This window comes from Rhea americana, unplaced genomic scaffold (genome assembly GCF_003343005.1).
Source record: "Rhea americana isolate MKP2758 unplaced genomic scaffold, rheAme1 scaffold_343, whole genome shotgun sequence".
In the NCBI taxonomy this organism is placed as follows: Eukaryota; Metazoa; Chordata; class Aves; order Rheiformes; family Rheidae; genus Rhea; species Rhea americana.
In genome coordinates, this window is record NW_028186472.1 from 316,178 (window position 1) to 334,489 (window position 18,312).

The following is an 18,312-nucleotide window of genomic DNA, read 5'->3' on the forward strand; positions in this document are numbered from 1 at the left end:
TGCAAAGAGCTTGGTTCTCACTAGAGAGAGCAGCAGTGGTCGGCGTTTGTGCTGGATTAGTACCCAAAGCCCCCACGGGGACARTCCCACCCAAGGGGACAGTACTGCCCAAGAGGACGCATTGGCTGCGTTTCTGGTGTTTTTGTAGACGTGCCCAAGTATGAATGCGGAACAATGTTTGTGCTTTTTACTTCCTATCTTCTTTAGGCAGGCATTTTTCCTTTCTGTTTTCTGCTTGCCAGTGTGTCCTGCTTTTTGAATGGTACAGTAGGAAACTGAAAGAGCAGAGCATAATAAAAATAATAAAGCATCTTTATTATTAAAGATAATAATAAAAGATTCATGTGAACAACGCTCTAAGGCCARTCCATCAACACGTGCTCCTGGGGGACCCAATCCTTTAACACCCTCCTCCCCTGTTAGACCTGCCAACTTATTGAAATGTATTTTTAATGAATGTGAACCTTACGCAAATGCTTTTTTTTCACTAGAGAACAGTATTCTTATTGCAGTAATGSCTCAGTGAAGGGTTGAGCTCTCTCCTCTGCCTGGGTTTTATCAGGGAATCCGACGCTAGTCTGCAGCAGAGTGAGCCTGATGCTGTTGGGTCTTTCAGAAGTTAGCAGTGGCTGTTAATTTAGAGAAACAGCTTTTGTGAGTACTTGTAAGACAGTGCGCCAGCCTGCTCTTGACTGAAAGATGAATGGTCTTCAGCTGAGTAGCATTTGCAGCAGACCAGATCCTTTCATCTTTCCAAGCATTTTCCTCAAGGTTCTGGCCAGCAGATTCATGGTAATAAATGTTTTTAGTGCTTGCTGTTGCCAAAGAGATATTACCCCAGCTTTGTTTTCAGGAAAAAGGGGRAAAAAATCATTTTGATTATAAAATGGCACTGTGTGCTTGCGATAGCAAGTTGACTGTACGAGATAAAACAGCTGAAGTTTCCTCCTTTGTATTCTGAAGGGTTTGTGCTTTTTTCAGACATTTTAAGCTTTCTTGATAATGGATTTTAAAATACTGCCTTTACAGAAAACATCTTTAATACTAAAAAAAAAAAAAAAAAAAAAAAAAGATTTTTGTAATTGTGGAACAAGCATTGTAGTGTCCCTGCAGGAGATTTTCCCACTGTGGGCATTGACAGTCTCTCGCATTGACTTCTGGAAGCTGAGTGAATGAATAATGACAAAAGTGACGGTGGTGCTTTTCCACATTGTGTTTCCGTGTTTTTATTTCAGTTTGCTGATTTGTAGAAACACAAAACCATGGTCTGAGTGACAGAGAGATGAAAAGATAGAGCTGATTACATTAATTCTCTCTGCAAGGAGTATTTGCCATGGATCACTCTTCTGTAGCACCTTTAAAGGATGCTATTGGAAAGCCTCCCGGACCTGTAATTTGCTCTATCTTTAATTAGCTATGCACTTTCCTGGAATGTCTTCTGGTTTCCAAATATTTAACTTGGCCCTCCRTATTTCCATTCCCAAGAAAATTAATCAGAGTGCTAAAAAGAAATAGCTTTTGTCTTTGAAGTCTGAAGTCATGCATTACCTTGTCCTTTTAATCTTCTTTTGGCTCTGTGTGGGGCAGTGCCCAGAAGCACTTTGCAAATATCATGTGTGGCATATATGAGGCTTAGTAGCCTCGCGATCCAGGGGCCAACTCCATGAGCAGCTCGCTTTTATCGTTAGCAGTCTGGAAAAGGCCAGTACTTTGCCGAAATTCCCCGGGAACCGTGAAGAAATGCAACTTTGGCCTTGATTGCTTTAGAGATCTTTGTCGTGTCCGACAGAGWGAGGTACCCAGTCCCCAGTGTAGATTTTGAGAGGAAACCTAGCTGAAGAAGCTGACAGAGCTGATGCTGGGTGACACAGCTCCCTTTTTTGAAGGACTCCTCATGGTTTTACATGCTCTGTAGTGCCAAGCCAAGTGTTATAGTAAAATTAATCATTTTGGGGACATCACCTGTTAGTATTCTAAAAGAAACAATATCTTAACTGTTTGCAGTTAGTCCAATGAAGAACAGTGCTGCTGAAATCTTTTTTTAGGTATGAATGACAGCAGGCCCTCAGATTCCTGGAAACACTTCAACTCTTAGACACCATCGCTGAATTTGTTGGCATGTTTGCCAGTAGGACGTTTGTGTAAGAAGACAACTGCTGTGTGTGTTTAGACTTCCAAAATGGCACCAGATTTTCTGTCAACGGGAAAAAAAAAATGTTTGTGCTCATAATGACTAATGCAGCAAAAATGTGGATTCTCAGATATAGACAATTTCTAAACATTGGCACAGCTGAGTAACAGAGTTCCCTTCTGTGTATTGATAACTGGCACCCCAGGAATTTAAAATTAATCTAGCTGCCAGGCTCCTAGGGCTGCCTGCTGTTTGCAAAGGTGATTGGAAGCAGCCTTCATCTTTACCTGTTCCTGCTGCTGCATCTCTTGCTCTTTTCACTCCTGTGGCAGTAGGCGAGAGCCAGGGTTTGCTGGGCAGTCCCAACGAGGAGCGAGGCTGACAGTTACCATTTTCCATCCTATCTCCAACAGATTCTGATCGCTTTTTCAGTGTGGTTTTTAAAATGCGGCAGAAGTGGGAAGCAATATATTAAAACCAATCTCCCCTTTTTKTTAAGAGATACCGAGGGCACATGCAGACTGTGCTTGAGTGAATTCAGAAAGTGACTAAAACTTGTTCTTTATAGCATGGGGAAGGRCTTTTCATACAGCCATGTTTTCTGTAACTGCTGGCTTAAATATAGAGACAACGTGTATTTTAGATAGGTTTCATGACTTACTATTTGTTTTTCCAAGTGCCTTTCCACTTGCTGGAGTATTTTAATAAGGGCAGTGGTCACAGCAAAGACAGGTCAGGAATCCTTAAAAGACTGAAGTGCTGCTACCATGATAGGATGCTCTCCAGTTCAGCCGTCCAAAAAAAAAAAAAAAAAGGTATTGGAATAAAATCATGAATTATTTATTATCTTACTCATTTGCCAGTATGGTTTTCACTGGAGATTTTCGTGATAAGCATACTTGTAGAAATAGGAACTGTTAGGATTACTTACATGAAGGGGTGTTCATCCAGGTAGTGTTTATTCTTCTCAACCAATCAGCCAAATTAACAAGCATCTGAAAGCAGTACCCTGTTCGCATTAGCTGCTCACAGAATAAATAAAAATGGTGAAAAAAATCTATAAATATAAACTATTGCAACTATTTTTTGCTGGATTATTTCTTCTGGTACACTTGAATATTCAGCTGTTTATTACTATTAGTACCTACATCGATGCTTGATGTTCTCTGCATGTTCCTTTCACAAAATCCTGCACCTCTGAAAGCTGCGGGCAGAAAGTACCAAGGCCTGAAATTAGTTAAAATGTTTTTACATAAGGTCCACAGCTGACCCATGGAAATGTCTTGCCTCAAATTTTCCTTTATGTCCTAAGCGAGAGGAAAACCTTCCCGTTTCTTCGTGATAGAACCCTGACAGACCAGAATTTCCCTGTCCCATAGCTTTTAGTATGCTGCACAAGCAGCAGCTTCCGCTTTCCTGGCTTGAGTAACAGAGGCCACTTGAAGGTGGTTTTTGTTGTTGTTTTTTTAACCATAAATTGGAAATATTACAATCTCATAAAAATTCCTGAGGCTTTCGCTCAGTAATAGTTTTTATTTTTCATTGGGGTAACATAGAAATGACTGGCCAATAAAGCATTAAAGCTTGTGCACTGTATGTGGGCACTTTAGATAGGTCCCATATTGTTGTGAGAGTGAGGTRTAAGTTAGCACTCGGCATAATGAGCCTTTGCATTTTTTCTAATGGCAATATAAACTGTTGCTATTATGCTAGCACATTTTCCCAAAGTGKGAGTTTTAACCTATATGGTCAAATTAAGTGTTTACTGAAGTATAACAGAGGATGACACCAAGGTGTCCAGTGACACTGGAGTTCAGGTGCTCTGGCAGCGAAGGCTTGGGAGGTCTGGCTCCTGTAGCACCGTGCCAGAGGTTCGCTGCATGAAAACCCTATTTCTCTTTGTTCTTGGAATTTTCTATTGCCTTTTCTGCAGATTGTCACAGTTCTGCCAAGGTGTCAGCGGTCCCTTTGGTTTTCACTCACCCCAAAGGACTTTTCTTCCTGCTGGAGCGAGCACACCATCCTTGCCTCTTTAGCATAAGAGTCTCTTTGGAAAGAATTAATTCTGCAGGACCAGATAATGATCTGCATGCTGACAGATGGATATTTACAGAATAGACTTTTTAAGTAGGCAGGCTTCGATAACCTTAACTCCTGTTTTTAGTGTAAAGTGTACGAGTGGTGTGATTGTGGGACTACGCTTTTAGAGAGGACATTCTAAGTGTAGCAGGAACGTGCAGTCCTGCTGGGCTGGCAGAACTGTCCTCTGCATTGAGTTTCCCTGGGCTGCCACAGGAGAAGTGCTGTCAATATTTGCTCTGGTGCGAAGTCAACAGGAAACACGAGCAGCTGTCCCCCTTCCCCTTACGTCTTTGCTATGCTTCACAGTGCTTCAAGATACCTCAAGGCACAAAAGCGTTTCCTATGAGTGGAAAAGTTATAGACACCTTTGTCAAGATTCCTTAACATTCCTTATATGTTGTCTCTTTGAAAGACCATACGTTCCTTTCATCTTCTCATGCACWGTTTTTGATAGATATAATACTCATTGCCATGTTCTTGTTGCCTTACTAGCATAGTAAGAGCTGTGTCTCCAGACTTTCTATCATATTATTCAAGGATCATTAAAGATATGAAAGATTCCTGGAATCTGTGGAGCTGTGCAAAAAGTATTGCTCAGCCCAATTAAAATTTCAAGGATTTTGCTAACTCTTTCTTTTTAACAGATATTTCCTCCTTTGTTTTCCTTATTTGCAATTATTCTGATGTGGTATGTTTCTAACGAGTACTCACTCCTGAAAATAAATTTTAAAGAAGCCGTTCAAGAGAGGTTTCATTTGAGCCTCTCTCCAAACACTTTTACCCTTTTCATTCATTTTGATTAGAAGACAGAAACTGTTAGTTACATTAACCTAGTATCCAGTTGCCAAACTGAACAAGACATAGTCTCAGCCGGGATCATGCTAGACAAAGCTCTCGTTCAGAGTCAGATGAACAGTTTAATGTGCTTCAAGGAGCCTTTTTGTAGGTTCTGTAAATTGCATGAAACTAGTGCTCTATTCAACACTAATGCCCCAAAACTTAATTTTAAATAGCGTTAGATATAGCTTTCTTGCTAACAGTTCACATTGCTCTGCTCTGCTTTCACCTTTTGGACAGATCCTTTTGGTCAGTAGGTCAGAATGGTTTTGTTGTGTTTGCAGCACAATTTGTTACAATGCGATAGTGCTTTCCTTGCTTTCATGTTTTTGCTTAGGAAATGCTGGCTTTGTTTTCCATCTCTGTGACCAATGCTTGGAAATCTGTAGGTGTCCAGCATAATACAGAGGACACAGCCATTAAACCCAAAAGTAAAGGGAAAAGAAAAATGAAGTGGAGATGTAGTTCCTCAGAAATGAAAATTCTTGATTAGTTTTACTATGCAGAACTTGTCATTCTGCTAATCCTTTGCTAGGCAAACTGTTTTTTTGCTTCCAATGCTGTGTTGCATTGGAAGCTCTGTCATGTCAGCTCTGCAAAACAGTTGCTTCGGGTATAAAGGACTACACAAGACAGTTCGGCTGCCATCTTAATTTGTCAAACCAAGCAAATGCTGTTCTTGTCTTTGACGCTTTTGAAAAGACAGAAAGAAACTAAAAGCCCTTTAATTTACCTTCTAGATTRAAGGCTTTTATGCAGGTTTCTGTTTTGTGTTACCTTCTTTTGACATTGCATTCTTATTGTCATCATTTTTAAAGTAAAGGTGGAAGTGATTTTTTAAACAAAATAAAGCTAAAGTTTGCCCCAGAAACCTCTTCTTTGGTCCAAACAAATATACCTGCGCTGTAATTAAAACAAAGATAATCATTTTGTGCGCTAGCTTTGTGATACCTTTAAAAAACGGTTTTGCTGTGTACCTTCTCTGTGAAATTAGCCCAAGTATTACGCACTGCAGGACAGAGGAAGTGAAGATCAGGAATTGCAGTATTTTTCCAATGCATATCATTTTTTTCATTTCATCCTTATCGATGCGTGGATACAGCTCCTTGCTTCGAAGTTTTGTCAAAGGTATTTTGCAAACATTAGCTTTCTTAAACAGGTATGTTATGGGGTGGATGGTTCATTTCTTTCTCATTATCTTCCAACCAGTGCCGTCCTCTCAGTTTTGCTGAGAGTTTGGCAGAGAGCTCAGAAAGGATCTGCAACCTGAGCTCTTGCATGAAGTTGAGGGGTTTGGAAGTTCCTGACATGGATCTGTTGCAGTGTTCAGTCTCTCAGATCTTGCAGAGGGTTCAGAAGGTCCCCTGAGCTGGTGCAGCTGCAGCTTTTATGCCTTAGGCACTGGAGCACTGCATGCTGCTCCTGAGGCTGCCAAGAATGAAAATCAGAGGCTGGACCTGAGGGCTCTAGGATCACAGATGTTGAGAAGGAAAGCTAAAATGCTTCTGTTTTAATAAAATAAAAATGATGCTAAGACTGAGGAAAAAAAAAAAGAAACTTGGAGGAAAGGCCATAATAATGAGACTAAATAAGAGAATCTGAACAGCGAATAGCAAATGTGATATGGTAGTGCAGCATTCCTCAGCACTCGGTTTCTCTGCAGGGTTTCCTGCAGACCTCTGTCAGGTGCCGAATCGTTAACCCTCGTCCAGCTTCAGTTTCCCAAGCGGAGAGCTGTTTCTCTTTCCCTGCCTCTTTGTTATGGACGCCAGCGTTGGCCTTAAGTTATTAACTCCTGGGGCTGTGAACAGTTGTTGCGGGTTGCCTTAGCCTAAGGTGGGTGCCGTTTCCTCCGCTCCTCGCAGAACAGCGCAGAGGTGCTGCTTTTCACGCAGCAACCTAGATTGCGAAGCCCTGGAAGTGAAAGCCGTGACTCCTGCATGATACGTGGGCTGGAACACCTCTCTCCTGTCGTCATGAACATCAGAAAATGAAAAGGAGCCCGTTTCTCTTTGAGAGGATTCAGCTGCTGCAGGTCTGCTGTTTGTCATCCTCCCGTCTGATCGCTTCCGCGTCTCCCTGCGGCGCGTCTGTGCCGTGAAAGAAGGGGGGAAGGAGGCCGACTGTCGCTGCCAGCGCTCATGATCGGCGTTGAAAGTCACTCGCTGCGACAGCTGCTCTTGTTCTCGCTGACACTCACTCCTGTTCGCTGCCTTTGAAACAGTCTCGTTCAGTCTGCAGCTGAGCGAAGACGGAGCTCCTCTTGCTTTGTGAAGCCCACTAACCTTGACAGGTGTTAGCGGACTTTTTTGGTTCTGGATCTCACCAGCTTTCACWGAAGACGGAAATGTTTGCAGTTCACATTGCATACGAGCGTTCTGGGCGATGTGACGGCTGTTTGTGTCTCACACCTAGCCGATGCACTGCCTGCCCATCTTGGCCAACACGTTTGTCTAAGTTCAGGCTTCCTGCGTTTCTGGCAGCCAGCRTGCCCGCTCCGGAGAGCGGCAGACGAGGGTGAGGACTGGTGCGAGGGCCCTGCCGGTCATTCCCAGATGGCAGTGCAGGGAGGCAGACCTGCGGCCTGGGAAACGACACCGCGGTCGGTGCCTGCGGCGCCTCGCCGGGGGATGACTCGCTCCAGCAATGCTCCCTGGGCTGTCTTCCTCTCGTCTTTTGCTTCCTCGTTTTGCCCTTGCCACACCAGCAGCATGAGCAGGACAAAAGTGAGTAATGAAGTTCAGAAATGATAGCGAGCTGGAGCCCTGTAACTCCCTTCTGACACAGCGACGCACTTCTTGGTGGTCAAGTGTGGGGTTGCTCTCAGGGGCAGCGGCATCCTTTCAAACCACCTTCTGTATCAGATGTATGAACACGTAAATGTATGTCTGTTGCCTATTCAAGTCGAAGGCTATTTTTGTTTTATCTTTCCTCTTTCAAGATCTGCTTGTTTGCTAATGTTACCTTCTCATCGAGTCTTCACCTTCACTAAAATTAAATTCCATCTGGCAGAGCTCATCACAAGCTGTGTTCCTCCTGGCGATCTCCTTCCCCTTTATAAGAACGGTGCTGCCCTGTGCACCGTGCTCCAGAATCATCCTGTTTTGTTTAACTCAGTGTTATCAGAGGAAGGATGAAACATTAAAGTGCTAAGGTAACGCCATCTATGAGCCCCCCTTCTTGGGAGCACCAGCTGCATGTCTGTTTTGCATCCATCTTAGCATTCCAGACCCTGAGAAGAAATCAGGATGTTGCTTTCATGAGAAATGTTTTTCCTGACAAAAATCTATAGTAGATAAAATTGAACTTGCAACTCGGACTGGGCCATACAGCTTTGTAAGTCTGGATACCTTCAAAACAAAGATGCGTTTTGACACCTGCAGGATGAATAAAATGGGACTGCAGTGAAATGCAGCAATAACCCTCTCCTGATGTTCCAGCAAAGAGGAAACAGAGAGGATTACAAATGAACCAGTTTCTAGAAGGCTAGAAACATTTTAGAGGAATGCTTTATCTTTTGTAATGTATTTATAAATTATTTATTTATACCTTTGCTGCATTTTTCTTAGAAATTGGATAGAAAAGCAAAATGTATAGCAGGCAGATTATATTCTCAAAGAAAGACGCTAGTGATTAAAAAACAATTTCCAACCATTTCAAACACACAACTTTATTTTAGATGAGTAATCTGCTATTTTTGTATCGCTCTCCACCATTTTAAAGAAAATCCAGGATTCATTCCCTAGATATATGAGAAGACTGACATTAATGCAAGCAAGCTAAAAAGCAGTCAGAGAGCTTTAGTTGTTGCTTAAATAATCTGTTGTCATTTATAGAAGAGATGCATTTCCCAAACTGCTTTGGGACGTGCATTGGTTGCTAATTGAGAGGAGTTATTACAGGGGCAACATAAAAAAGTCCAAAACATGGCCGACTCCTGCAAAAATGGAAAGCAGATTTTATGCTTTTGGCTCTTTGTGGAAATGATGCACCATTTGCACTTTACATCTGACTTGGGGGATTGAAAGCAGCCTATCTGTCACTTTATAGTTGCTGTAATACTGCCATGTGCTATTGGCTCAGCTAATGTAACAAGGGAGAGCAGCACATGCCTGAACCAGCAGCGTTCCCAGGCAGCATTTTGTTTATAATTCTGGCAGCACAGCACGGATGTGACAGTGGCCTTATGCAAATGGGCTTTTCTCGATCTATTCCCGGTACCTTTTACCAGGAGCACCTGCATTATCAAAAATGTATTTTGCCCTAGAGGCTACGCAAAGAACAGAAAAGAGGATTAGTTCAAGGGCGTCTGAGGACTCTGCTGAGGTGTGGTATTGCTGGGGAATATTAAAATCCTAGTGGCGCCACTGTACAGAACCCCGAAACCCAGAAATGCCGTGGGTGGGAGCCAGGTTGCTTTTGCATGAGTGTACTGCCTGCCTCTTTGCCCAGCAGGATCTCACAGAGTGGGCCTGTATATGTGTTCGCTTTGGATTTTGGACCTSTGATATTATCACTGAGTTATCCTCACTGCAGGAATCACAGTCATATAATGGCACAACTCAGCTGGAAATTAAATCAAACCACAGACTCCAAGACACTTATTACTAGTCTCTGTATACTGAGGATTAGGTTTTTGGTGACACTTAAATTRAATTCTAATGCTATTTTGAAATATATAATACGCTGAATTTACTTCACCTCTGGTTTGAGTTAATGGTTTATTAAATTACGCACCTCGCAGTAGCAAAGCTGTTTGCTGGTGGAGGACATTGAGACACTAAGAGTATGAATGCAGTGATTTTGCTGATCTCATCCCCATGCTCCCTGGTCAATTATTAGGTCTGCAGGTGGCCGTGAATGTATTATATTGTCAATTTAAGTTTCACCCTTGCTGGAAAGAACTCATCTGGGATTAGGTTGGAAATTCTGTAGTGAATCAGTACAGGGACTTTGAAGCTGTGCCATTTGCTCATCGATATTCTTGTTGCACCGGATGGTGACGCTTTATAAGCACGAATACTGTGTACCTGTGAGTGCTGGAATATTTTATACTAGCAGAACAGAGTACTGTTGCAAGTATCCATAGCTGCCCCTTAAGGAACAGTGGGGTTATGATGACGTTGGGCCATTTAGTACTAAAACTGTGGCAAATAGCAACTAAGTTAGTAGGCCGAACCACTGCCATGTTAAGGGGGAAAATCCTGTAATTATGAGTGGGAAAATGAGCAGGCTGTCAGAAGCGCTTTGCCAGGGAGCTATTTATAGCAGGAAGAAGAGTTTTCTTTACCTGCTCTCAAGGGGCTGCGCTGAGAAGTTTTTGCTAGTATCAGGGCAGATAAATAAGTTATTCCATCACTTATTTTTAGCGCGCTACTGTTTTCTCAGATTCAAGCTTCTCTTCTTTGTTGTCTTGACCTTATCTTGATTCTGAACTGTCATATTCATTCCTTATACTTTGCTTTGCCAGAGCACTTCTTCCCATTTGCCCTGCTTTGTTCTTGCTTTAAGTCTTCCTCCATTTGGGGAGGTGCTTCATCTTGCTCCAGATAGATGGAGAGTGAGAAGAACACAGGTAATCGATAAATACGATGTCTTCCTGGATCATAGAGATCTAGAGGGGATTTTGGTCTCAGGGCTGAGTTCTTATTTAAGCTTACACCAGATGTGAGGTCTGCTGTTAGGCCTTTTGCCCACGCAGAGCTGCAGCTAGTTGCCTTGAGTGCAAATAAGCATCCAGAGCTATAGAGAGGTTCGAGTACGTGGCAGAGCGCATGGAAGTCCTTTCTCCTCTGGAACATTTCATTCCAACCCAGGGGGTCTGCCTTTCCAGACACATTCAAAAATATACTGATTTAGTTGCTAGTGATTAAGACTATATTGCTGTCCTAGAAATGTTGTTCCACTGGCTAATTAGCCTCAATATCAGAACAATGCACTAATTTTTAGTGGAAACCTGACTTCCAACTTCTGTCCATTAGGTCTTGTATTTTTTTTCCTTCGGACTGAAAGACAGCTGTTACCAAATTTCTGTTCCCCCAGCACGATTGTACACCTGTGCAATCAGAAAGCAGTTTTCTGTTTGCTTTGCTGAGATTAGTTCATCTTCATTGGTAAGCAGAAGATCTAATACAGATTTCTTCCTTTACTGGGTGCAAGATGTTTTTATAAGAAATTATAATTTCAGTTTAGAAATCTGGAGTACATTTTAGTGTGGGTAGCAGATGACTTCCAACAGATGTTGCTGAATCTCTCATTCTAACGCAGCGTATCTTTTTTCGTGCAATATGTGGTCGCACAAGACTACACAAGGATGAAAGTCACACAAGAAACCCTGAGAGTCATTTGCCAAATACGAGAACCATAATTTCCAACTCCTCAGGCAGTATTTTTGCACTGAAATACTTTATACCATGTAAGCATAAAAAGGGGGCTTTTACTGAAAGTGGGGAAACTGCTTTCCTTGTTATCCCAGAAACTCGTACTTGTTAATTTCCAGTGGCAGACTAATGAATGGGCGGTGGCCTTCACGTGCATGAACATGTGTTGCATTACTCCTGGTAGAAATTGATGAAGGTTATTAAAAATGTCCCAGTAATCACTTTCTGTCCTATAAAATTGCGTGCCCTGAAGCCATCGGAGTGGCTTACACAATACCTCATCATCTACTGGTTTTGTCACTCTGCAGTTCTGATAATACGACTTTGAACAGTTACAGGATGATATAAAAATCCCAGTGGGAATGTGCATCGTTTGGATGTTTGATCTCAGACAACAGACACCGTGCTGCTTTGGAGTCTAAATATAACACCTACCGCATGCAGGCAGAGACCAAACTCCAGTCACCTTCATGCCAGTGCTGCTGCGTGCTAGATGATGGTTTAGTCCTCAGTAAGGTTATTTGATGGCTTTCCCTAATGTCACAGTGAAAGGGCAAAAGCCTGAAGAGAATGAGCTAAACGACTTTCTCTCCTGATCAGACGTGGGACCTGAGGGCATAACTTTCTACGTCAACAAAAAAGTGCAAGGCTTTTCTTATCATATATTTGTTTTGGTTGAAGATCAGCCAGTTTGCATCTGCTCCTCATGCAGCTTCAAGAAGTACGTTGTCTAATACTCTGTTGGCTCTCACTAGAGTTACTAACGATCAACACTAAGGAAACCGCAATTCAGATAGAGTAAAGTGGAAGTTGAGGTTTTTATCAGTTTAGGCTCTGTAAAATAGGACAGCCTCTTCCCATGGAATTAGATTTCCCAATAATGCAGTGAGCACGAAACAAGTCCTTTGGATTGAACGTGTCTTCATTTTTCTCTCTTTTATTGCCAAATACTGCAGAAAATTGGTGAGAAAGACTGAAGGTATATCTAAACTTCAAGCGAGTGAAAGTAATGCATTTAACAGCAAGCTGGTGAAGGGACATCCGAGGTGAGGTTGCATCTGCCCATGACCTAGAACAGGATTCTTCAGAAGGCAGTTTGTCCTCCCTATAATTTATTTTATGGAACTGTGCTGTATAACAGGGCAATTTCTTCCTGATGCTGCTGATCATTTTAAGAGCTGAGGCTCTTCTTGTGCTGTTAATTAACATGTTAATTTCTGACCTTTTTGTGCATGCCTTTATTAGATAAGTAAGTACATTTTAAATMATAAAAAAGATAGCGTCGTCCTCAAGGAAAAGCTGCAAATGTACAACTCGAAGAGCTTATCAGTCACAAGGCAGCTGAAAATAAATTTCAGATTTCACTAGATAGCTATCTATCTAGACTATGTGTCTGGGCTTTAGAGTCCCCACCGGGGTGAACTGTGGTACTGGCTAAATAGCAATACTGGTGAGTAAGGAACCATGGGACTCTGAGACTGAAGCCACTTCTCTGTGCTGTCCTCTAAGAAAAGGCATTTGGGAGATACCAGGCTGGATAAATCCAGGGGCTTTTGAAGGGTTGACCATAGCAAAGTGTACCAAATTCCAGAAGAGAGGCAGAAGTCCTGCCACACCATCATTTCTGGGCCAATGTTCTCCCACGAAATTTCTTTCTAACCCAGAATTAAAGCTTCATTTACAAGAGCTTATAATGATAGATAGTCCTAATACTGTCATTACCAGTAGTTGATCGTTTGACCTTCTCTTGTACTCTCCATCAAGAAAGAGCAAAGTGCTTTGCAAACACGAGTGACTCTCTCTCTGTTAGAGAGGTTATCTTATGGTTGCATAATACTTGGTGCAGAAAGGTCAAATGATACCCAAGGCCAAGAACTGGCTAAACAACATACTCTGGAAAAAGCCCAGGAATTTTCACCCTGTGGGACCTATCTGTGTGAACTGGAGGGTAACTTGTTTCTCATCACTGCAAAAATAGCAGGCATTCTCAGAGAAACATTGCAAAGGATATCAAGCTCTTCAGCTTCTAAACAGCTGCATAAATATGCTTTTAAGAATTGTCTCTCTGCAGTCCTTAAGGATGTGCAGAAAGATCTGCACTGTTTGAGTGATGGAAAAACATGCTTAGCTGCCATCACTGGGCTGGCATAGCCAGCACTGGGTTAATTTGTAATAATGGCTGTTAGTAAACACTGTGCTCAGCCTATAGCAGGGTAGTTTTCTATGTAAATACATGATAGTTACTGTATTGTCAATGGGAAAAAAAATTCAGAAGGTAAGATCGGCGTGTGTGACCCAAAGGAAGCCTTTTAGGAGTATTTGGCTATTGCTTATCAACCAAAATTGGGCAGAAAGATATTTCAGGACCTGGTTCTCCATGTGTGTGTGCATGTGCGTACATCTTCTAACTACTACAGTTTTTAGTAAATTGTTTGATATGGGTTGTCATGAAGACAACCCATACCAATTTAGGAGACTCTCACAGGTTTTGGTGGTTACCCAACCGTTTTAACCAAACATTTTAACCRTTTACCGAACTGGTGACATGCAGAACGAAAAGAGTGAAGGATAAGGTGTGAATTTAAAGAGAATTTTTGAAAATATGCTGGGCCAAATTTTATTTTCTACAATGAGCTAAAATAGGGAGGAATTAAAACATTAGTAGTGTTTTATTATCACAATTTATTTGCATTTCTGTAGTCCTAAGAGCCCTAATCATGAACCAGGACCTAGTATGCCAAGTGCTGTGCTTTGTGAGGCTCTGAAAATCTTTCTAAGTAAAGAGAAATAATCCAAACTGATTCCCAGAAGATTAAACTGGAAAAGGGCTCTGAAAAAGCAACTTTAAGAAAGATACTTCATGAATAGAAATGCTCTTGGAATAAGCAATGGGGAAGAGACTTAGGAGGGATGGTAGAAACAAGTTGAATATGTGTGTGTAATGAACGTGGCAGCAAAAGGCCGTTTAGCCCACTTCAGTCGGAGGGAATATGCAGAGAGACCTGGCAAAAGCCTGGACTTCATAATAGCAAGACACTACTTGCACTTTTTTATTGTCCCTTCTGGGAGGTCCTTACCAAAAAGCAAAGGAGATTGTTCAGAGAAGAGCAACGCACTTGACAGAGGTAAACATGATTTCAGAGGACAATTTTAAAGAGCTAAAATATCTAATTAGAAAAGTGATGGCTAAGAGGACTGTGACAATCCGTTGTAGGTATTTGGCAGAGGAGGAGTTATTTAGAGATGSTATAGGCTGTCGGGGGGCGTATGGCTAAAATGAGTGACGGTGAACTGCTGAAACACATTGCGAGTGGAATAGACAGAGAAATAACGCAAGGTCCAGGGTGGTCACATGAGAATGATGAAATCCGTATTACTTGGGATATTTGAATAATATTGGATAATTGTCCAAGATTAGAATATGGCCCATKCAAAACATGGCTGTGTTGCTAACTTAAAAGCTGTGATATTGTGGTATTCTGAGGAAAAACAGTATTCATGCACTTAGATTACATACAGAGTATGTGCAAATGTAATGTGTATGCAGTAGGCAGCTGTTGATAAGCAGTTGTCAGGAATACCGAATAGAAGATAAAAAACAAAGGTTTTCCAGGTGCGCTTGGAATTCTTAAAAATTCAGATAATGCTCTTTCAGTTTATGCTAGACATATCAAAGAAAATTGTTGATTATTTTCCAGAGTGGATTTGATATTCAACTATTGGAGATTTTCCTCAGATGTCTCATTCCTTGTGTTCATTAGTTGAAAATATCCTGCAGGAAGACTAACTAATCAACCAGAGGTACTTCAAAAGCCAGAGCTTTTAAAACTGGCTATGTGTATAGCATGAGACCTCTCCAAGGCAGGACACTAGTTAAGGGGATGTGTATTTAAAATCTTTATTAAACAAATACAATGTAGATACTCATAYATCCTTTTATCTTTAGCTTTCAAGTAAGATAGCAATATTTTTAAGAGAATACTCACATGGTTTCCTAYATGAAATCCAGCAACTGGATAGGCAGATTTTCCTCTAGGTTTGCTTATTTGCTCTGGTAGGAAATAGTGTAGCAAACTTAACTTTGTATTAAGACAAAACTAAGTATTCTGACAGAGTCCTGCTGTGTTTTCAGTTATCAGAAGAGTCTCAGGAAGAAGGCTTTCCTTTTATGCGTTTATCTGTATCACAGAGCTTAGGGTTTGTTCTTCCCTTAGTGCAAACTGGTCCTTGTTACGATTGTAGGAATCCCCCTCGTGCCACCTGCTGATGGGAAGTAATATTAGTATATGATGGTGTTGTTTAGGTGTACCTAAGGCTGTTCCCTGGCAAGAGAGACTAGGATTTAAAGTGACTTTGTAACTCCTTTAATGGCATGCTGTCTTTTTGTGCCTAGGGTTACATGTGTGTAGAAGTAGGAGGAAGTTTCCCCAGAGTTAACCTACTGTGTTTTGACTGTGATAATGGGAGATGAGTTGGGTTTTTCTCCTTAGGAGACTTGTTTACTGCATCAGATTTCTCTGTCAGAATTCTTGGGTTGCAGAATTCAGGATCCTCCGGTATTCACCACTGAACAGCAGACTGCAAAAACCAGGGACCCTTTGGGGGAAAAAGTGTGTTATTTCAGTCAACAGCTTTTACATTTTGCAGTCTCAAAGTGCTAGTGTATTTCCAGCGCAACCTGTTCCATCTTGCAGCAACATTCCTAAGGTAGCAGCAGAGCTGTTCAGCTCATCCTTTTTAATTGGATAATTTGCAATTATTTCTCACTTGCCGCACTGGTTTGCTGTCCCTGGCGACTTTATTTGTCCATGCATCGAGCTGAGGTGGAGCAAAGAGGCGATGAGAGTCTCCTTTCCAAACCGCTGTGGGCGTCTGTCATGTGCTCAGCCTCTCATCCCTATGTCATATGCTCAGTCCTTGTACTTGTTATTTATGAGTGCATGACGTTTGTGTTTATTTCTGTCTTTATCACATATTTTTGTTGCTCCTTGACGGACTGCGCTCTTTTTAAGAGATGACGTTAGTGTCCGCAGTGCTATTGGACTGCAAGTAGGACCTTCGTCGGGCACAACTCAGTCAAGGGTCAACATGTTCTTAAACCGATATACTCCTGTAGGGAGGTCTTTGCTGCATTGTGGCTCCTTACAGCATCTGCATCGGACATTTAATACTTTAGAGAACTGTTGCCTTTCTGAAGGTCAGTCAAATTTTGTGCGTCTCATGCTTATGTTCAAAAAGAAATAAATAAAGCCCACAACTTGCGAATGACAAACTGAACAGCTGTGTCTGTTCTGCTGGGATTTTCCCTTCTGCGTATAACATGAGCCCTTATAGGAGAAGGAATTCCTGTGGAATAAATAAAAAAATCCCCTCCTCAGCTTACAGGAAGGAGATTGCAGCCACTGCATCAGTTTTGATGTGCAGGGCTTGAGTGAGCTACAGAAATCAGCCTTGAACTCTTTCTGCTGTACTTGGCACTTGTACAAATAGCTTGGGTCTCAAACACTGTTATTCTTTCAGTTTTATTGAACATTAAATCCATCACAAAAACATGCAGAAAGAAAAATGAATGCAACATCCCTCAAGGTCGCTTATGGGGATCGTTGCTGCGAAGGTGATGTAGCAGCACTGGGCTTTGCTGTACGAAAGCAGTGCAAGGTCAAGAAACTGCACATTTCATAGTATGAACTCCAAATCGTACAGCGATGCTCCTCTTTCCATGGAAAAGTGCAGTAAATATGTACTGTAACCTACTTCCTGTACAATGAGGCACTCTGATTAATGGTAATTATAACTGTTATGGGATGTCGTCTCTTATCTGCCATTTATTGACCTGTTTTTCAGTGTAATTTTCTTCTTGGGAGCCCAGGTAACTAAATACTCTGCAAAAGAGTAGCCATGTAAGCATTTAAGACAGCACTGCAGCTGAGACCCATTTGAGTTCTGAAACGTACTTGATTTTAAACCCAATCAATATTTACGTCATGCTAATAAATCTGGGTACCTTTGAGAAAAGGAGAAAGTTTTTTCTGAGTTCACCTTGTAGTCTGAAGTGAAAAGAAAAATGCTATGGCTGTCAGATACTAGGAAGCTGCTAAGAGAAGATACCTAAAATCACTTTTCTGTAAGTAGTATCGCTTAAGGTCGTAGGGTTGTTCCAAGCTTGAAGCTTCCCCCATGTTTCCATTTGTACAGCTGGAAGCATCACCTTTCCAGGGAACAAAACGTTTGTTTTCTGGCTGTGTACAGGCATAGGAAATCAAATCTGAAACCTATTGCGAATGCAGGAATTAATATTACCTGCATAATAACTGGAGGGGCAGCTCTGAATTTGGGGAGACAAGTAGTATAAAGTTTGTTTTAACAGTGGTTTGCTGAAATCGCATGAATTAATATTCGTGAGTTGAGAGCAAGTGAAGCCATCAAAGTTGCTTTAAAAAGTCGACTTCTTCATAGCAGTACTCTAYGTGCAGTAGGCCTAAGCGCCGTCTTTAGGCATGGCAAAGAATAATCGTTCTCCTTTTTTTAAGTTGAGGTAAAGATTGTTGTTGCTCTAGGGGGGTTGCTGATCATCCAGGGTTGCCACGTGGTGCATTCTGAGACTGTCGTGTTATTAACGTCATGGCTTTGGCARGCATGTCGTCGTCAGCAAAAACATTAACGGCTTGCCAAAAGGCAGATGAGCAGAGACAGAGAAGCTAAAACAGGAACCAGGCCTTCCGTCCTGCAGACCTCGTGGTTCTCTTTTTCTTCTTCGTGGGACAAGCGATGTATAGAGAAAGAGCTTCAATGCAGCTATGGTGGTGATGCCTCCTAATCCCCTTTCCAAAGATATGATTGTGCCGTGGCTAAACCTAGTCTGCCTCTATTATTTGAGCTTGT

General features: G+C 41.8%; 1 protein-coding gene across 5 annotated transcripts in view; it reads left to right on the forward strand.

The window, feature by feature from the left end:
- The window catches only part of CAMTA1 (calmodulin binding transcription activator 1), a 421,647-nt gene that overhangs the window by 239,863 nt on the left and 163,472 nt on the right, over positions 1–18,312 (forward strand). The window contains exon 1 of one of the 5 annotated variants that reach the window (XM_085311535.1): positions 6,436–7,776. The exons of the other annotated variants lie outside the window; for them this stretch is intronic. Coding sequence (XP_085167661.1) covers positions 7,606–7,776 — 171 coding nt within the window. The 5' untranslated portion in view covers positions 6,436–7,605. Of the gene's footprint in view, positions 1–6,435; positions 7,777–18,312 lie in introns of those variants that run through there. 5 annotated transcript variants of the gene reach the window in all.